This window comes from Rhea americana, unplaced genomic scaffold (assembly GCF_003343005.1).
Source record: "Rhea americana isolate MKP2758 unplaced genomic scaffold, rheAme1 scaffold_129, whole genome shotgun sequence".
NCBI lineage: Eukaryota > Metazoa > Chordata > Aves > Rheiformes > Rheidae > Rhea > Rhea americana.
The window spans coordinates 1381546-1403775 of NW_028185361.1; the positions used below are offsets into that span (position 1 = coordinate 1381546).

Below are 22230 nucleotides of genomic sequence, written 5' to 3' on the forward strand. Positions count from 1 at the left end.
TACGTAGCTTAGATGTACAAATCTATGAAGCCTGTAACAGAACTGGCTTCTAATATCAACTTTAACTCACAGCAGTTTTCAGATGGTCCATTTTTCATTTTGGTTTGAGGTGGTTGTTACGGCAAACAAAGGCTGCAAAAAAAAAAAAAAAAAGAGCTCATTAGGAAGAGTCAAGGGCAGAGAAGGGAGACCACATACATGTATATTTCATTAAGCCAATAAAAATGATATATAAAGCAGTGTAATGTCAGAAGCAATTTACTGCCACTCAAGATTAAATTCTACTAAAAATTTCATGAGCATTGATCAGAATTATTTTGTGGGACCGTCTATAGACATTTTACAATTGATTTAGCTTCTCTCTATATTTTGATAGCTTGCTGTGTAACCTCTTTAAAGTCAGTGCCATTGGGTATTTCACAAAGAGGGAGGTTTGTTTATCCATCCACACTTCCTTTTAAACCAAGTCATTGATTACGTAGGGCATGTCAGTGTCTGCTGACAACAGGAGGCCCTTCTCATTCACTTGTTGAAAAGTCAATGTATTTTTAGTAGTTTTCTAGGATTTATGACTCTAACCTGCAGACCATAACAAGAAGCATATTCTTTGTTGGTTTATGTATGTAGTGTGTCACACATTAGCAACAAACAGCATGCAATAAACCACACACACACAAACAGTGAGTCACTGCAGTTTTGCATCCAGAAGATTTCAGAGCTACAGAGCTAAAAAATTAATTATTTTTTGCCAGCTTTTTTCCCTAACTTCTTCTAAGGTAGGAAGAAGAGGGAGTGAAGGAGTGAGTCAATGATATCAGATTTTAATATTAGATAATATAAATGTTAAGTTAAAGCCATGCTGGGTTTGTATCTTGGTTTACTGCATATTTTGCTTGCAATTCCTTCCTTTTTGAAAATGTTTTATGTTGGTACTTTTTCCCTTGGAATTATTTGTAAGAGACGTAGTATAATTATTAAAAAGTGTTTCTTAGATGTTACCTCCTGGCTGCAGAATTTCTGCAGCCCTGTTACAGTATCTGCACACATTGCTGGTCCTTGAGTATAGGTTCAAAAACAGAATCTCTAGTCAATTCAGTTCAGGTTTCTGAAGGAAGACTTAGTGGCGCGGGATGCAGTGCAGCAAAACTGCATGACAGGAAGAGGACAAGGGAGCAAAATTTAAAATATAGACAAGAAAACCTCTTCAAAACTACTCCAGCATGGATTTCCTTATGTCTTTCCTTTTGTAGAATACACAGCAGATGTGGATATGAAGAGGCAGGAAAGAAGTATTGCTACTTATCTAGTGCCTGCATTGCTTCATCTTTCTTCTTTTTAACAGCAGAGTCTACTGTGATTCAAAATGCTGCCTAATGCCTACAGGCTTCTAGTACATTTAAATTTCAGCAGATACTCTGTTCCCTTCCTCATCTGGGTTCCACCATTGCCCCTCATGTTCATGAATATTAAAATTTCTCTCATAAGCAGAGAGTAAATACTCAATTCTCAACAAATTGCAGATTTCACTTAGTAGGGAAGCCAGAGTCATATGAAACCAGATGGAAAGCTACTCCACTTTGAAAAAGGGGAGAGTTTCTTATTACTCTGTCTTGAAGTCTCAAACTAAATTATTAAACGATCACTATAGCAAGAGTCTACTGAGTTTCTGTGATAAAGTCAGGATTGACRCTGAATCAGACCTCACAAATGACTCAGTAATCCTCTTTGCCTAGCACCTTAAATATAGATGCTATTCTGGGGGAGGTTAATACTAGGTAAAAACCTTATCCAGTTAATTCCATGCAAAAGGAAGCCTTATAATGGAACTTAGCCTCTTCCTGTAGCCTACTTGGCTTCATATTGTGGACTTCAGTGCCATCCAGTGTTAGATACAAGGTCATTTACTTAAAAAAAGAAATCTCTGATTCTTTAATAATTCAGATCTTGGTTTGCCTATCCAAGTTAAGAGTATAAAAGCCACTACCCAGACAGTTATTATTTTTGAAATTATTTAGAAATATTTAATATGAAGATCAAATTTTAACTTTCTGCCCTGATGAGTTCAGAATTTCAAATGCCAAAGAAAATGTGAAGCATAGAAAAGAGAGAGAATCACAATACCCTGAGAAATTTTATGTCCTGAAAAAAAATTTTAAATTCTAGTAGTCTTAGTGGCAGTTCAGATGAAGTGCAAGGAGTTCCCTGTTTGTGTCTTATTGGGGGTGGGGGGAGGGGTGTCTRTGTTGCCTGAGGGATGTGACTGTCTCATTCCTAAAACTGATAACTTTCTACTGGCAGGAACTGAGCCTATAAACAATTTCTTCCACAGAAAAAAAAGTCTTGAAGTCTTTCTGGGTAGAAAGGTATTTATTTGAGAAAATATTCAAGAAAAATCATCACTTTTTACATTTTCATTTGAACTGATAGCCTGAATAAGAGACCACAACATTTCCTTTAACTATCTTTCACAGACGATGATCATCAATCAGCTCTGTACTGATGTACTAGATTATTTTCAGGAGCTCTAGTAGTTCAGAGACCAACATTTCACAAGGCTTCTAGTCTAGTGTGTGCATTACTTCTGAAATAATCTAAGACAACAACAAGTGGATCAACAAAAATATGACCATTCCTTAACTTCACAGTCACATAATCCTATCTGCAAAAGCAGAGGGCCAAGGGAGGACTCCTGCTGTCCGTGAAGGGTAGCTTGGGCAGATCATGGACCAGACTTGTCACCTCACATTGTCTGATGATGGTGGCCAATGGATGACCTGCTGCCGCCCAGTGAGACTGAGTTAGCTGTCTCCAACTGCCCTTCTGTAGGTGGGACTGGGTGCTGGGGGCGRCGCTCCTGCAGAAAACACAAGTCCACCTTTACCACTGGCTTGGCTCAGAGAAACCACCCAGGTGAAGCCCTAGTTCACAGCATCTTCGGGGTTTCAGGCCATTCAGCTGGTCCCTTCTCTCTGAAAACAGACTGTAGCTGGAGACACCATGTCTTACTTTTTCCAGCTAGTGGCCTAACTTGTTTCTTAGTGCTGGGAAACCAGGCATGACATGTAGACATGTAGAGAAACTTCTGTCTTGAGCCGGAAGCTTGAGGGCAGAAGCTATGGGGAGAACACTAGCAACTCATTCCCAAATAGTAAATTCCCTGTACATGTGATACACTGCAAGTATGAATGCTTTTTATTTTTAATGTATTATCTTTCATCAGAAGTTAGGAGTCTATTTTTGGAAAAGAAGTGCAGAATTACCAGCTTTGGTATACAATATACTAACTACATTTGGTAGAGCTAGGGTATAACATAAATAAATGTTTAACTAACCATTAGTCCCAGCTTTTCTATAAGGTCAATGTTACTCTTCCATTTACATCTGTAAAAAGTACATCATAAAGAAGATCTATATTTCTAGAGTAATAATGGTTGAGTTTCCAATTTGATCCCTGTAAATCAATCACGATTTTCACAATTCTAAGTTATAACTATAGTTCTGTTGACTTCATAGTTATTTCTGATGCACAGTTATACACAAAAGAACAAAGAACCTAGGGCCATATTAACAAAATGAGGGTTAATCCATTGAAATAGCCATTTTAACATGAAATCCTAATGCAAATTTGTAGCTAACAGGGTACACACGATCCTTGCATGTCTAATTAGAGAAAAATCAAACAGAATGGGGAAGCAGTGCTAACTTTGTGAATAATAATTGTGTAACGAGACCATTACTTGGCACCTATTTTCAGCAATCATCTTCCTGAAGAATGAACAATGCATTAAGACATGGAAAAGATGTATTAGAATGCTTTGCGGTCCAGTCATGCCTATCCTCCCTAAATATGCACCATGACTTATAATKAAAGTTCTGTCTAGCTCACAGCCTTAATTACCTGCTAGGGGGAGGAAGGGGGAATTTTTTTTGATAGTAATGAATACAAAGCTTTGAAACTGAATCTAGATAATTTCAATAGGAAATCTTGAGTTGTGAAATTTATTAATCATTGGACAGCTGTATTCAATTCTCCATCACATCAGCTCTTCAGCCCAGGCTAAGTACCTTTTTAACTACCTGTTATAATGTTATAATTAGCAAACTATGCATTTTAAAATGACCAATAACAGTGAAGAACATCCAACTGTCAGCCTTAAAAAGTCTATAATTCTTTGAATTACAGATAATAATGATGTGCCACTCCTTTATCAATTGAGTTATCATCAGTTTCAGGAAGATGTCAAATCTGTGCTCTACAATTGCTCCAGTAGGTCAAAGTCTCCTGAACCTGTTATCTGTAGCATTTAATATGGACAACAGAGGAGGATATCAGCCTTTTAAATTCGTTCTCTCACAAGAYGAAGCCTATGTTTTCCAAGCCAGCTTAACATGTTGCATAATGGACCTCGCAGAAAGCCAGACATTTGCATAGTCTAGAATGATGCAAATATTAATCCAGACATCTCAGGAAGGTTGGTATTTTGACCTAGAAAACCCAAGGCAGCTAGCTAATATCTTCATCAATCTTGAACCTTGGCTTAGCTGGCTCTGGACCTATTTGGAGACAGACTCCTTTCACATACTAGTTTTATATCCAGTTTTAATTACACAAAGCAACCCAATGGTGATGCACAGCCCATATGCAGTGGCACCCAACTGTTGAAATTAGCTCCATTTTTCCTTGTTCTGATCTTCTGCTTACAGTGTAGATATATATTACTTCAATTTCAGAGAAGAAACAGTAACATTTAACCTGCATGAAGGAAAGACAACCAGAATTAAAATACAGGTCTTCCTGACTCCATAGCCTCTCTGTAATCCTGAATATAACAAAAACTTAGTGTACGTTGCACACATCTGAACTGATTTCAGAGTATCTGACTAGAGCAGAAGTTGGGGAGTGGTCCCTACTCTCTCAATCCTTTGTTTCCACAGGAAATCTCAAATAATGTTTTGTAAGAGAGACCCCTTTGTTGGCACCTCTGTTTTATTTATGTGAATAGTGCATAACACAACAAAGTGAGGCATGGAATTAAGTGAAGGGACTTGCAGATCCTGAACTATATTTTATTCTGCTGAACATTTATCTTTCTTCAAAACACTACAGAACAATAAATAGGGGTGTAAGTAGCTTCTTTTTCTTTTTTAAGAATGCAAAGAGAGTTATGGCATGATACCTGTATGAACATTTTAGAGGATTTTGTATGTCTCCTTGAACATGTCTTTATTGTGCCCACCAGGACGTGGCATGTCRTCACACTTGCTGGCCAGAACCCAACTCATGTAAACAATACCTATATAGCTTTAAAAATTGCACCTCAGAAGCTAAGAGGATTGACCAGACAATGAGGAAGTCCTGAGAGAGCTAGATACTTGGGGAGCTGCGCACAGGGCGCTATTTAATGGCAAATCCTGATTTGGAAGCAGATGGGTTTCATGTGTAATAAGAGATCTACATTTTGGAAGACTCATGTCTCTGATTAGTTCCTAGCAAGGTAAATCAGGATTTGTGTGGGTTAGACAGATGGTACTACAGAAACATTGCATGAGAAGTCACTATTGACAGATGCTCTAACTTTAATTTTGACATTTTAAAGTACATAAAGATTTTTGAAAAGGTTAGAACATTTATACACATTTGAAACTCTGTAGAACTCTGAAATGTTCATGTTTATTTATGTATATACATACATATGCATGCACACACACAAATATATATTAGATATATAAAATAGATATATAAAAATATAGATGTATGTACATACAGATTTATATGGATTTATAAAGTAAGCAGCTATGTTTTAGGGGAACTGTGTGATGCCTTGCATAGTGTCTGTCAATGGCTGATATATTTCATGTGTTGGGACAACTGCAACGGCAGCCTGAGTGTCCAGTTTTTCTGGCACAGCATGTCAAAATACAGCTCTTCCTAGAGTTCCCAGGAATAAAACACACTGCCCAGGGGGTCCGCTCACCAAACTGCGCCAGAAATCCGCAATGAACACATTTCTTGTGAAAGTTTGCCATCTAGAGGTCGTATCAGGAAGCATTAAGTGCTTGTATTAATGGGGGAAAAAAATGAGGAATTTTCTATATGTTCATAGAATACAGTTAGCTTAAAAGAGCACTTCCTTTAAAATTCTAGATACTTAGCTATGTTAGTAATATTATTTTAGGGTGTCAGGCTGATAGTTCTTCCCAAAATAGAATCAGTTCTTCAGCAAATCTGTAACATGCTTGTGTAATCTCAGCCTTAAATTCTATGCTGGTTTCCATGAAAAGGGATTTTTTTTAAAAAAAATGTTTGTAAAGCATAATCACCTGACTAGTTGAAAGTACAGGTATTTCTTTTACTGCTGTAAAGAAAGATTATTTCAGAAGCACWCTCTTCATTAAAAAAAGCAGACTTCAACATTTGTGACAAACAGAGAAAAGGTTAAAATTTTATTTTCTGAATATCAACACCTTTATTCTCCTTGCAAAAATATCTCAAACTAGATTAAAATATTGGCATTGAATAATGCTGAGTGGAACTTCTGTTTTTGTTTGTTTATACTACATTAGAAAAGTAGAAAGGAGACAAGAAAAAAACCTTTAGAAGATTAAGATTTTCTCACTGAAACATCATCAAAGACATTTGGGAAGCTTTCTCACAAAGTTTGCAGAAAGACTGAGTCCTATAATTTCTGGAAGTGTCTAAAAGAAGAATCATTTCTTTGATTTCTTCCTCTTCATAATAAAAGGTATTTATGATTTGGGGAGTTTTTTCCTCTCTCACTAGCATTCTTAAGTCATTCACTTTTCACCGGAAGAAATCTCTGCTAACATGTCTTTCTAAAATGCAGGAAACTAGCGCAATTTAAAATGTAAYAACAAAGAAAGTCTTTGCCACAGTAGGCCTGATGATAATTTTAATAGAGTAAGGGGGTATTCAGCAGAGACACTGGTTTTAYGTCACATGCTACCTTCCCTCTTCCCATCCTGGCCCCATCACTGGACAAGCATTTATAGCACTAAATTAAACTGGAACATGTCTGTGCAGGCACTCTTTCTCTGGAAACACGAACTACTTTTTTCGTGTTCCTTTGTGACTCAAAATACCTTGCTGGGTACAATGTACAAAGAGGAATAGATAGATAAGGCAATTTACTGTTTTATTTCATTAGCAGAAGATGACTGGCATCTCATGGTCTTTAACCATGGAGATCATGACTGCCACCTCTGCTGATTTGCTATAGCAACCTCTGCCTTGCTACAGTGAGCGCTGTAATTAACTTTTTGCCTGCTACAATGAAAAAACTGGTTTTAAATTTGGAATTTATGTGTATGTGGTAGGGAGAGGAATGACGCTGATCAGCTAAAAGAAAGCGTAGCTGTTTCCACCACCACTGCAGCAGGGAGACAGCCCTTCCCAGCAGGGTCATGCTTGTTACTTAAACTCCAGTCGGAAGGAATCCATGCTTCAAGGTGGGACAGCAGAAATCCACAGCCTTCCCTTTTTACTTCAAGTTTTCCCTTCTTCCAGAGGCCGGGGGCATGTGCCTTTGCTCTCTTTTCCTTAGCAGYTGTCAGTCGCTCCTTACATTTGCTGCAGCCTTCAGTGGTGCCCACTTGTGGCTGCCTTTCTCAGAGGCCAATGTCTGCAGGAAAGTAGGAGAAAAGGGGGTAAGCCTGTCCCACCATCAGAAATGTTCTTGCTAGCTGACCCCTTTAGCAGTAGCGCCTGCTACGTCGCTTATAAGGAGGYGAGACAGCTGGAGGTTGAAGGCTAGGGCCATTTCACCAATGCCCTTCCACAGTCTTTCCCGTTGGGACAGCTCCTCAGAGGCACAGCACAGAAAGCACTGACTTCCCAGGCTGTTGCCTCCGTCTCGACCCGAAGGAGCTGATCCAGCATTTTCATTGCATGAGTGAGCCAGGAAATGATAATCCAAGCCCTGTTCCCCAGCCTGATGCTCCTGGAGGCTGGAGACCGATTTGGTCTCCAGCAAATCAGCAACGCAAGGAAATAATAAACAGCATGAAAGAAATACCAAACACATCATAATTCAAAGGGAGGCATTGCTTAATCTGAGTGCTCCTATTTTCAAAATGAGCTTTTTGTTATATTTTTTTAAATTACATTTCATAGGAGCCAGACTACCAAGATATTGGTACTAGTGGTAGGTCTTTTTAAACTATTTCTTAAAATACATGATTTAAGAATCTTCTCTAAATCAGTGGTAAATGAAACATAGCAAAAGAACTCTTCCTCCGATTTCAACACATTTGCTTTGGTAGCAAAGCACCAGCCAAAACGAGATTGGATGCTGTTGATGGACTCAGAAAACAAATTTGGCAACAGTTAATTTTGCACATTTGCTGGCACACAAAGCTTGTATAGAATGACTTCTCTGAGTATAGCAGTAGGAGAGAAATGATCTGAATTTTGTAATTCCAGATTTAAATAGCAAAAAAAGGCAGAGTTTTAAGGCTTGCATTTTTATCTCTCTCTTCACATGAAATAGAGAATTGTTTGGTTCTACAGCAGTCACCACTTTTGTGTGATTATTGGCCCAGGAAAAGAGATTTTTCCACATTCAGGTACCTCAAAGAAATTGCAAAACTTTGCAGGGCCAGAAAAGAAGGCAGTTAAGTTGTGAAAAATGGTACTAATCTGGCAGCTTGTCTTAAAAAGTTATTGGGTTTCCATGTGAATTAGCTGATGTTCCCTGCTCTTTCCTCATGTCAAGGGAGTTCCAGACTTTCAGTAAGGTCTCCCAGAAAAATGAAATGATAAAAGGGCTCCTCAAAGAGCTACTGAACTTATTTCCACTGCCCAGCTATATATCTTATTATATTTGCAAATAATTTAATTTGCAAATGCTTTTTGTTGGAAACATTGAAAATCATGAAAACATGATTTCCATGTACTTTCTTGGATTTATCTTCCATAATTTTACTGGCCTTGCTATGAGCCCATGTAAATATTTAGTTTAACTAACACTCTAAGGCAAGGAGTTCCACAGCTCAATTCTCTTTCCACAGAAATGGCTTCCTTTTGCTTGCTTCAATAACCTGATAGTTTCATATGATGACCTGTATTTCTTGAATTGGAAATCAGTGGTTGATCACTTCCAAAGACACYTCTTCCCTTAGATAGGGTTTAGAATGGGCTAGTTGCACATCTTAGTTTACAGATGCAGGTAGCATATGTTTGCATGATTTCCTGTAATTCCAATAAAAAATTAGCATTTCTCTCACGTCCCTGTTGCCATCAGGTGTAACTAAGCAGAAGTTTAGTGATGTTCTCCCTTCCTCTTCCTTTTCTTTGAGACATGCAATAGTGAATTCTGTAAACTAAGAGAAGCAGGGTGACATCCTAGGAAAACAACTGAACTCACTGAAGAAAACTTTGATTGTTTTTCACGCTTCTTTTGAATGATCATAGGCCAACTGCATCTTGCCTTTGATTCTCCAACCAATAATGATATTAATATCCTTGTAAAGCACCTTGAAATCCATGGACGAAGTGCCATATGTAAGAGGCAATTAGTACTGCTACCTGAACTCAAGAACCTGAATCTTTCCTTTTTTGAGGTAGGTTGGGCCTGAGGAATATGAACTGTTAAGATTGAAGATGTAAAGAAGAAGCAGTTATGTATTAGTACTGTCAGAGAACTCTTGAGAGATATTAGGATACAGAGACCTCTTGAAAGCAGACCAAAACTCCTCCCCAAACAAAGCGAGGGCCTGCAGTATAGTGTTAGTTCAGAAAGAACTGAGACTCCCAGCACTACTGGAAACAACTTTATTGTATTAAATCTCTTAAATACAATTAAATACTGGGCACCGAATACACTCTACTAAAAGAAAAATACAGCTTTTCCCAAGATTGTTACTCTACTCTGAATCATTTGCTTTCACTGCTCATATTTTCTCAGTATAAAAAGAATATACAATTTTATTTAGCATATATAATAAAGCTGGATTTAAAAAGAAGCCAAAAGAAGTAAGGTATTCAAAATCTCAATGAAATTACCAGTTCCTCTATAAATCCTAGCTCTATTGTTCTGACTGGTRCAAGTAGGAGTTACTTTGCTGTTTTCTGTACTTACTGAACCGTTCAGACCTGTGTTGGCCATATCAAAAACATTCTGTCTCTGCAAAGCTTGCACTGATGTTCACTGTTAATGCACATAAAGGAAAACCATTTTTAACTTTGCATTGATTCGCAGTAATTTTTGCCTTGAGCAATCAAACAGTATATTCTTTCCTTTCTAAATAGGAATGTAATTAATTCCTCTTGTTCAACAATTAATTGGTTCACAGTTTCCACTTATGTACTGAATATGCCTACTAATATTTCTTTATGTGAAGAGGAAAGAACTCAGGAAACAGCACAAATTTTTCAGTCACACTTGGCAGGCATACATCCTAGCAATATCACACAGTGTGCTTCATGAGAGCGCTGTACTCTTCTATCAGTTTCTTCTTCTCATTTAACTTTTCCAGGATGGCATCCATTAAATATGAGGCAAAAGGAAACTGAAAAAGAAACAGTAAGAAAAACTATCACTGAACTTCATTTTCTTCAGGTGAAAAACATTTATTAAGTATCTTTAAGCCATTAGACTTCACTTATTTCTGACAGCTACCACACATGCACACATCTGATCTTTAAARCTGATCTGCCTGGTTGGTGTCTGAAACTTTGCTCTCTATCATAAAAATGATAAAAGACTAGAGTAAAATGAAAAAAAGATAAACGCCGTATTGAACAATCCATGGTTTACTGACCATGTTAATGATGTAAACTGCAGTACCAGCACCTCTGTCATTTATTTTCAGTATCAGTTGATCAATACGAGGTTCAGTCATCTCTATGTCATGCAAAAATGGTAGTGTATGTACATGCATTCACTGATCTCAGGGGGATAAGAACTACCAGTGCAGCTCTCTATGTTGTGGCAACTGCCTTGTACTGAACTTGCAAACAAACAAAAAATAACCCCCATGATGGCAACAATTTGTATTTACAGAGTTATAGAGAAAAGTGCAAATCTCTTACGTCTCCTTACAACCCGAGTCTTCAAAGGAAGAGATGTGGTATGTTGTTTTAATTATTTTAATACTTAAACCAGGTTTTGTTTCACAGTTTTGGTGTATGAGCATACTGATGTTGGAATGTGCTTTTAGAGATGCCACTTAACACTGTTTATCGTTATTCTGCCAAGAGTGGACAATATGGTGCTGGAGGAAAGCCCAGCAGTTTTAGCTCGCTTCTGGGCAGATTCCGTCAGCTGCAGAGAGCGCTGTCAGCTCTCTTGAATTCCTGGTGAAATTAGTGGTGAAGAGGGCTCAGTCTCACTGTAAAAGTAACAGCTTTTACTAGGATGAGAGAGAATTTTATCCTAATAAGGTCGCCAGGAATAAATCAGGTAAAATCTATCAATTAGTGGAGCAGGCAAATCACAAGTTTTCTCTGGTTTGCCCAACTGTAGTTAAGGTAATGCTTTTGTATCTAGAACTGATTTTCATTTTTCCTTCTTCCTTTCCACCTTAAAGAATAATCTGTAATACTCTTGTACTGGACAGAATACTGCCTCTTTTCTATAAACACAAACCAAAAAATATAAAACAGATTTTAAAAGGATGTAAAAGTACATCAAATAAAAATACTAGTGTAATGTGAGAACTGATATCCAGATGGAAATCTATATATGGATATTTATAACTATTAACAAGCCAGGAAAAAAAATCTTAAATGATAGCAAGAAAAATCCTTCTAATACTGAACATTTATCATAAATTGACTATAATGGGACATAAGGCAATGCTGCATTCTGCTCAACAGTCACTTTCCAGTTATGGAAAAGGGTTGATAATAAGCAGCGTTACTCATTTCTGCAGGAAAGGGGTTTTGGAAGGGCTGGCACTTGCTGGCCAGCCGTATCTCCATCTGTCAGATACACCTTCGGTCTATGAAAAGAATTTTCTGAACTAGTCAGCTACCTGTCAGCCGCCTTCTGAATGCTATTAGGGAATAGAGGTGCACAAACCACCAAGTGCAAATCTATCCACAGTAACATAAGACATAATAATTCTGTGACACTTACTTGCTACTGTGCTGTAAAAATACTGACCCCAGCATCCTGTTCACTCTAATTGTTCTCCCTCATTGCCCAAGCCTGTTTTTTACAAGAACGCTTTACCACAATTTCAAAGTCTTTAATTCTTCTTCCCTAGCTTGACTACATTCATTTTTGATACATTTTACCTCCTTACTTTTCTGCCTGAGATGAATGTTTCTTATTGATGTCTCTAGTTCATATCATCCTAGCTATATTTTACTTGCTTTTCACTACTCTCTGTGGCTTGCATGTCATAGCAAAGTGATCCTTAAAGAAGTCTTTCCATTTAAAACATACATTTAAATCAAGAGCATTGGAAAGTTGAACATTATGTCATCATTTCATATTTGACATTTTCAGATAAAGTGCTGTACAGTTTTATCTGGTTTTCTTTACGTACAGACACCCGGAAATGGATGATTTCCACAGTCTTCATCTTTAACAGAAGCCTGTCAGATTTACTTTTAATGACGGATCTGTAACTATCCTGGGAAAATTCTTCCTGCATTTCTTCTCAGGACTTCACGAACGTTGAAGATCTCTCTCCTCTGAAACATTCACCCCAGGTTCCAAGCCTGCCATATGCTTGGGAAGGCTTTGGGAGTTCAGTGTGTGCTAAGCACACACTGAAGGAGCGAAAACTTATTTATACCGCTGATAATTCTGTATTTTAATACAGAATGGTATTTCCTTCAAGTGGTTTCCACTGATCTGGGCCACAACCAATTCATCTGAACACTAAGCATTAACAATGACAGCAGTGCTTAATCAGAACATTATGGTATGTTTTAAGAGAAGTAATATTTAATTGATTTGTGTAAATGTAGACAACCTGAGAAAATAAAAGACATCTGGATTTACAGATTTTTATATATTTGTTTGTTTCTTTTAGCTTTATGATAATTAGATTTCTTCTTCGGTACTTGTAAGCATAAGGAGAGACTATTGAAATATTTCTTACACATCTGATCAATATAGACAGCTATCTTGGTGTATGGATAATTGGAAGGTAATACAGTCCAAAATAGTCAAGTATTCTGTTGGTTACTTTTACTTCTCTCACAGATATATTCTGACCTTGAGTATGCATCTTTCAGAAATCCTTTCTGTAAAAATTAAACTAGCAATATTTATCAACCTTACTGAATATTACCAAATTTCACCTAGCACACATGCATAAATATATACTTTCTGATCCGCCAGTTTAAGGACTCATAATGAATGCAAGGGAATATTGCTGTTACTCTTATGAGATGTGGTATTCCCTCTCATGGAGTGCTATATACTCAGACTCTGCTTCACAGATTCATTTAATGAGTTAGATATATGTTAATGTAGAAATAAAGGTATTTAACTTCTGGATATAGAAATTATTGGTTACACTTTATCTAAATTTCCCCACAGAGATCAGCGGTATAGCTCTTTTGCATGACAAATCTATCCAGACAAGCCTCAAATGGTATTAGGTGAACCACAAAGAATTATCTGAAAAAAACTAAAGAAACTCTCATTAAAATGATCAAAAACTCTCAATTTCACTATAGAGTACACCCAAAGCTCTTTTTAAAAAAAGTACACCAGCAATTCTTCACTTACTTTGTTATTATTCTTTGTCCATTTTACTTTGTGTAGCTGTAAATACACATATGTGTACATAAATATATATGTGCTTGTGTGTGAATGTGTGGGTGTATTCCTATCCTGAGTACTCAAGCTAATTTCTCCTTTTACTCAGTCTAGGACAAATGATGAAATGCTTCCATTTCTGTGCAGATAAAACATAGATTTTTATCACCATGAATTGTCAACATGCAGAATGCAATTTATCCTTGCAATGACAATAAAATCATTGTTACAGTCTGATGTTTGGTATCAGTCTGGTATCACTGGCTCAGACTATGCTGGTGCCAGTTTTTAAGATGCAAGTACTAGAAACACATGGTGATGATGACAGTTGTGAGTATGCACGTTCCTGCCTGTGTGCATGAAGGAGATAGACAACGAAGAGATTTGTTCAGAGAAAAGGGAAATAAGAGGCAGGTTGCAGAGAGACTAAGCAGAGGAAAGCAAGTGAGTCCTAACTGAGGAAATCTGAAAGGAAACGAACCATGGCTGTTCATGTATGTTCCCTGATGAGACCAGAGGCAATCTAAATCGAGAAGCCTGTGTAAATCCTAAAAGGGGGTTGTGGAAAATCCGTACTGATGAAGACTGAATATCCTATTGCAAACCTGTGTTTTGGAGATGGAGTATATACATACTTATAGACAGCCTGGAGAACAGGGGAGGGAATTTTTCTGGATGTTTTCACCACTGGAATATGATTTGTATATTAATAAGGAGGTCATGAGAGGAAAGGCTTTATTAGGCGGTTTCGTTTATGTGAGATGTGATATCCCTAGGAGTACATGAGGAGGAAGAGAAGACATGTGCTGCTGTGTACCTGATAAGAGATATGCTAAAATCAATGCTGTCATTTGGTATAATGCCTGGAAAACTGAGACAGATGATCTGTATTTTATTAAGAAAATAGTTCTCAGTGACTGTAGGCAGTAAGCTGGATTGGGGCCAACATGCTGTACTTGTATACAAAATTATCAACTGGTTGTTCAGAGACAGCATTCCTATAGTCAGTCACAATGAATGAAGGCCTTGGTTTCTGGGTGACTGATGACTTCAGGTTTCTGATGACTATAAAAAGACAGTTGTTACAATATTGAGCCTGGTTCAAATAAAAAGACATATACACCCAGGAGATGTGCAGGAGGGAGCAGGTAGAGACCTCACTCCACGCTTTGCAAGCTGTAAACACACCTACACCTATGGCGACAAACATACCTGTGCCCTCCTTTCCCCAAATACCATGAAATCCTAAGAATGTGATGGCCTACGGTGTGATACATCTGCCAGCTTTTCTCTCCTATGCCCARTCACTAATGTGTAATCAGTCTGGTGTCTCTGTGCAGGCGCACAAGATACCTCTATGCAGAGATATAATGTAGATACCCACAGGCACTGCTGTGAAGTCTCTCTACATACAGATTCCTCATAGGCAAGAAAACTTCTTACCTTTCATCCTAAGGTACGTTATTGAGATATTTCATATTTATACTGTGTGACATCATTTTCATCATTGGGTGTTAGTGCATGAATATAAAAGACAGCTGCAAAAAACACTTGTTGGTCAACATTTGAGATGTAGGATAAGACAGTACGTGATTTTTACCAGTGCTGTAGAATTCAGAATCTGACTGTACTTTTAGATTAAATGACTGGTATTTACATAGTAACATCTTGAAGCAGAGATGCCTTTATCTGATTGTTAGCTTCTCAGCACTTGCACAGTTTCTGTCACATGTGTTGGTAGAATAAGGAGACAAATTCTGACTGGAGCTTGTGAGTCTCATGAATGCAAAAATATTAATCATTGAAATATTAATATTTTTGTAAAGCTGACAGAAATTGCATTCTTTCATGTCATAAGAGGACAGAAAATAATGGTACAGATAAAGTGTAAACCAGAGGTGTGCTATAGCTTATGATTACACTCTAGGGGAATCTTTAAAATGACAGTAAAAAGCAACTAGTGCTTCCCTTTGTCCCCCCCCCCCAAATTCTAATGCAGCAGTAAAATGGCGTATGTCAGTAATAAAAATAAAATATCTATGATATTTTAAATGTTATCATACTGTCACAGTGGAATAAAATTAGCTTGAAGAATGATCTAAAGGGATATGATGCAGTTCATTATGTATAACAGCAACAGCAGCAGTTTCCCAGTGTTCATAAAGGTTTCTCCATTAAATTTACCTCCAGTCAATAATTAGGAGTCCACAAATAAACCTAGGCAATTAAATCAATACTGCTGGGCAATTATCTTCCAAAGTCCTGGCTCAATGGCACAAAAAGACACTATATCAAACTGTAATATTAAGTGATCTGATRCAATTTTCAACTGAATAATTTCTCAGAATAATGGAAAAGAGCAAGTCTGTATCTTTGTTCAAGGTGCAAATGGGTACACGATTTGCCAACCAGTACCACTAAGTCGAGTCTATTTTGAGGAAAGTCCTAACAAAAATCTTGTACTTCACAATAAACTCTAATTTATAGTATTTCTGATGGGAAAACTACTAAAGGAACCTACAATCAACCTTTTAAAGGGTAGAGAAATCTTCCATGAGCTGCTTCCAAATACAGTCCTGGATATCACAGAAATTTCCATCCATACGATTTAGCATGGACAGAAGTAGAAAGCAGAGCTGGATGCTCCTTASAAGAACTAATACCCATTTGTGGTTCTAAAGATAGTTAGCTTCCCGAGAATTACCCTCACGTCTTTCACTGTCTCTCTAGATAAGACTCTTATGAGATGAAGAGGAATGATAACATTCTGCTTAGGATTTTTTAATGATCTGCTGAAGAACAAGAGAAGAACAGGAATTTTTGGTCATATTCTGTGAATCTGATTCTTCCTTTGGAGTCTATAATATGTACCAAATCTCATAATTAATATTGATCTTTTAAAATCTATTAAAATGAAGGGAATTCACTGAATAGAACTGTCTGTTATTACTTCTGTGTTGCATGCAGCACTAAGAGATATTTAAATAAAAATGACAGCATTTCTGAGAAAGCCAATAAAAGCAAACTGAAATTTCCACCTCCTCCATTGCAGCAATTAAGCAGTCTTAATGGTAGTAAGTTTTGATAATGAAAGAGGAAAAAACTGTCATTACTTTAAAATCTGGTCATAGGACACAATCTAGACAGAAGATCTATTAATGATAAAGTATTTCAACCTGAAAGTGATTGTTCCCTTGAAATGGMTTTCAAAATATTTTCAATCATTCACATTCTTAATAGAAATGAACTACATAGCTAATGGACCCATGCTACTGAATATGCATTAGAAATATTTGATTTATGAAAACAAATTTTATTTCATTTCAAACATCAGCCACACATCATCTGAATAAAGGAGACAACTAAAATATAACGGAAAAGTTTCAAGAGTCAGTGTGTGTTGTCAGTGATGTCCAAACAAAAGCTGACTATGGCTAGAAAAGCAGGGCTCTCACCTGCCAATAAACTGCCCTTGATCACTTACAAGAGGGGAGCATCCCAATGGACCATGTGTGTATTAAAAAAAAGACTTGAAAGAGAAGAAAAAGTATCACACAGGTCACAGCGGCAGTCTGAATGGACCCCTCAGGGATTTCTGCTAGTCTCAGCCTTGTCATCCTCTATGCAGCTTTCCTCTCTGCCCAGAAAATGTCGATAGGAAAATGTTTGAGGGGCCTCTGGTGGAAATTTTTTCATTCCTTCTGCATTGACAGGATGCCAAATCAATATTTACTTCCCACTAACAAGCTGCTCGAGGTCTCAGTAGAAAATATTGTAGAGAATGCGGGAAGACACGATAATAAACAGCTGTCTGGCTATGAGGAAAACATGAATTGACTGGAAACAGGTCCACAGTAAAAGGTCACTGAAACCCATGAACTCCTCAGGTGTCCATATCAAATACTAACTTTAAAGGCACATAATAAAAAAATCTCTTCTTCCTAAGAGGTATGAGAGAACAGATCCTTTTCACTCTAGCAAGCATTACAGATTGTCTCAATAATTTAATTAACACATTTGCCAAGATCTGTGCCAATTTTTTTCCAGATATTGTTTTCAGCTGTTAAGTTAGCTACCACAAATCTTACATTAACATCTCTTCGGTCCTGTCCAGTAATTCTTATTTCAAGAGAAATAAAGAAATGCTATAAAAGAAGGATCTTACGTTGTCTTATCACTGTATAGTTAGGCTCATCAATGTCAGCATAATTACAAAGGCAATGGATTAATTGCAACCTTAAAGCACTTAGCTATTCAGATTAGAAGGTTATAATTCATTAAGGGAAGATATAAATTTAGCACCTGTGCTTCAAGAAGCTTCTGTATATAGTGCAGCCATTCTTTATCTTTTTCAGATTCCATTTTTGTCTTTGTTGTTTCCTAAAAATAGGAAAATAGAAGAGATGCAGTATTTTGACACCGCCTGATAGGAACATAATGAACAATAAAGGGCACATGTAACTTTATATCCATAAAATAAACAGCATATGGAAGTGGGGACTATGCTTGGAAAATGAAACTGTATCTACAGAATGAGAGAGCTCTGTTAAATTTATAAACCTATCCTTATTTGTGCGTGTCCCTAGAAACTTGCATGGCCTGTTCTTTTCACATGAATATATTGGTATATGTTTGATGAATGCATCTATGTGCAAATTTTACAACTTCAAGTTAAAGGTTCCTGAGCCTACACAGTGATAAATGGATTATGTATCTAAAATTTGTGTATTGCAAATTCATCAGCTGTATTTGTTTTCTGTTTATACTTGAATATACGCATGTTTTATGCACACATTCATAAAACTAGTTTTAAAAAGATACAGGATATAGATATTCTTTTGACAATAAGGTAAACATAGAAAAATTCTGTCAAAGGGCTCGCCTAGAAACTATCTGTCTGCTACAAATACTTTTAATGGGTACAACAATTCAGAAAGTAAGCATCAACAGAACCAATCTGGCACAGCAAAATACATTCTAATGTTGTTTTCATTAATGCAAAAGTCTTTTTAAAATGTGTAATTCTATCAAATGGCCTCATGAAAAAAGGAAATTACCAAGAATTTTCAAATACCGTATCAGTATATTGATATTATATTTATGCATGCCTGAAGGCTTGCCCCCTYATTAGTCGCTAATCTGTCCTATATATCTAAACCCAACCATTCTGTTCTCTTTGTGGCGGATGCTGTACAATCAGTTTTCAATCTTTAATGGGCAATTTCTTGCCTCTAACGTGGAAATTTATACCACCTTCTGATCTGGCCCTTTTTTACTAAAGATCTCTTAAAGTAACTTACCTCATCATCTTCTACTTCTAACATCTCCTCAAGATCAGTTTTTGAAACATTAAGGATAGATGCTGCCAAGGACTGGGCTCGCTGAACACACTCTTGGGAAAGACCTTTTTTGCATGTTCGCACTTCTCCCATTTTTTTTGCCTGTTTGATTTTTGTTCTCAGCTCTTGTACGCTGTGCTGTAACTCTCTGGTCAGAGCCTGGAAGAYGCAAGCAGAAAATACTCAATTCTGATTTTCTTAACGTGCAAGCACTATGCAAAAAATAATATCACTTTAACTAAACTCCTTTAGGAAAGAACTGTTCCTACATATTATCCGTTGAATATGATTCATTTTGTAACAAGAAAGAACACACTATTTGGAAAACAAAGTATGAGTTAATCCCAATTGGATTAAATCTGTTAAATCATACAATGGTGTCAAACATTCGTACAAATATTTTTCCATATGCTCTTAACAAAATAACCATATTCAAAATGCCATCATTAATAAAACAAAACAGCTTCCACAAAATCAATTAAAATTCTTTCATGATTCAGCCTGCCGAAGATGTTCTAGAAATAACTTCRAAAGTGAAAGGTCTTACTGTATTCAAACAGAGATCCTTTTTAAGCTTACTCATACCTCAGTGCATGAAGAAACACCGTATAACCCTCTGCTCACAACTGGAGATTTTGGTTCTGACCAAGGCAAGATAGTTCAAATTCTCCTGACTATTGATTCCTTCCTAAATCCGTTCTACAGTCTAAATCGTCACAGTAGTGGTGATAAACAGCATAAATTTACAGCACACAGATCCACCGTATTATTACTACTCCAGGCCTAACAGGGACCGCTGTAGCTCACCTGCAGCCGGCTGATGCCCAAGGCCGTGGCAGGCAGCTTCTTTGCTGCGGTGCTGTCAGCAGATTAAGTCAATGTTTTTAACAGATACAAGCAGAGGCTGCTAAAGAGGAACTGGCACCAAAGCAGAACCACTGCAGCAATGCGTCCTTAGCCATGGCTTTGAAAAGGTCTGAAAGCCGTGAGTGCCAAGAGAAGCCTCAATTTTATCTCTCATTTCTGCTGTTGAAGACGCTTCATTAGCTTTGAGGAAAAACAAGAGCTTGATAGAAGGTCCAATGCTGCATTAACAGCACTACCTTTATTATCATTACTACTATTGCTAGTCACTAATAAAAATAATAGTAATAATAAAGGAAATTTTTCTGGTGATCATTTCTGTAAGATGGTATACACTCCTAAGCCAGAAAGACACTCACAGATTAAAAAAAAAAGAAAGAAAAGAAAAACAGAAGAAAGTCATTACAAGAAAACTTACTGCTATGGTCTGAAAAGTACAACTATTTTAACATATTAAGCAATAAGAAAGGAGAAGAGTAATGTGGGGTGGTAAAAAGGGACTACTGAAATTTAGGAATCGTAAAAAAAAAAAAAAAAAAAAAAAAAAAAAAAAAAAAAAAAAAAAAAAAAAAAAAAAAAAAACAGGAAAAGCTAAAAATAGAGAGATCACCAGACAAAAAAATATGCTGATAATGAAAGGGAGATAAAGAACCCAACAGAGGTGAGCCCACTCTCCTTAGTTTATTGAAAAGTAGAACAAAAGAAACAGTAGGAAACATCCTGTAAAAAATATCTTGTTAACGTGAATGACCTAAGAGATTGTTTCCAAAAGACTGAGTGGAATCCAAGCAAGATTTCTTGTTTTGTTCCCCAACACGACACAAATACTGAATAGTACCTTCCACAGCTGAACTTGAGCCAAATTGTGTAACAAAAATACTGAAAATTCAAGTTCCTAATTCTCCCATATCTAAAATTTTCTGATTTAGTTAAGTAACACAAAGAATTAGTATAAACCATTGGTTTTATTATTGAGGTTATTTTAATACTTATGCAAGCTTGATACAAACAGTTTGTAAAATCAGATTGAGATGATATTATTTTAAAACTGTTTGTTAGAGAGACCAGAACAGTAACTCAATGCCAGAAGATCCTTCTAGTGTATTCAACTTGCATGAGTCAAGCAGAACTGCAGCTGTCAACACAAACACCTTGGCTGAGTTTAAAATGAGAGAATAAAATTTTCTTTCGATCATCATATGTAGGGCACATTTTATTAAACAATCTCTCATCAGTAGTTGATAAATTCCTGAACATTTTTTGCTGCACAACGTCTTCACGTCATAGAAATTGACTGCAGAAATATGAAGCCTGTTTATTGGCATTTGGGGTAAAGTACTCTACAGCCTCTAGTGTATTCAAAACACAGTCATTAAAGAGCATTTGCTGATACATTTTAAAACAATCAGAACACATTCTTCTGATTCCAAGATCTATTTATTTTATATGACTTTTCCAATTTAATATTTTGCCATATTAGCTAAAAATTAATTATTAGAAACAAAATTACCCTAAAACAAATTTGAGGAGAGGAGGTACAATGAAATTCATCCAGTTTCTTTACTCAAGAGTAGATTTCCCCTTTTGTAGCATTTCCAGCAGTATATCTTGTACGTAGACCCTCCTGTGAGTAGGCTAAGCAGGGAGGAGAGACTTGAAATGTTATGGGCAGTGAACTAAGAAACTTGGATCAAGCTTACAGAAAGAAACAAACTAAGAGGACAGAGAACCCCAAATAGGAAAGTGCAACACAAGCAGTGAGAAAATTACAGATGCATTACAACAGGTTTCTCTAGCATTTGAAATGGTCTAACAGCAAGTTGGCTCCTGCAACATTTTATTGTGTACTTAAAAATATATAGATATATTTAACAATGGTAAAATAAGCTCAGTTCTCCTTTTCCAATCAAACTAAAGCTTCCAAAGTTTTACAAGTAATGAGAACTCTGTCAGACACAGATAATACAGCCAGGAAGTGCCCACTGCTATGCTGGTATAAAGAAGAAATGTAAATTAAAGAATCAAAATAAAAGAAAATGAATTGAAAAGCCAAATGGAAAGACCACAAATAATGATAAATATCCAAGCAAAGACAAACAAGAAGCATTGTGATAAACAATGTGAAACATGGACTTGAACATCTCAAACAATATAAACACTGCGAGACAATATTCTTATGGTAAGACTTATTATTAAAAAAAAAAAGTTAAGTAGACATAAACTCCAAAACTAGCTCATGGTTAACTAAAAAGTCAGTGGCATCAGCAGAACCCAGAAACTGTGACTCT

General features: G+C 36.7%; 1 protein-coding gene across 3 annotated transcripts in view; it reads right to left on the reverse strand.

Annotated features, from left to right (window-relative positions):
- Nucleotides 1-9776: 9776 nt before the first annotated feature.
- CNTLN (centlein) overlaps nucleotides 9777-22230 on the reverse strand; it is a 201953-nt gene continuing 189499 nt past the window's right edge. For all 3 annotated transcript variants that reach the window (XM_085326231.1, XM_085326230.1, XM_085326229.1), the window contains 3 exons: nucleotides 19040-19237; nucleotides 18042-18119; nucleotides 9777-10527 (listed from right to left, as the gene is read on the reverse strand). In XM_085326231.1, the coding sequence (XP_085182357.1) occupies nucleotides 10426-10527; nucleotides 18042-18119; nucleotides 19040-19237 (378 nt within the window). In that variant the 3' untranslated portion in view covers nucleotides 9777-10425. The remainder of the gene's footprint in view (nucleotides 10528-18041; nucleotides 18120-19039; nucleotides 19238-22230) is intronic.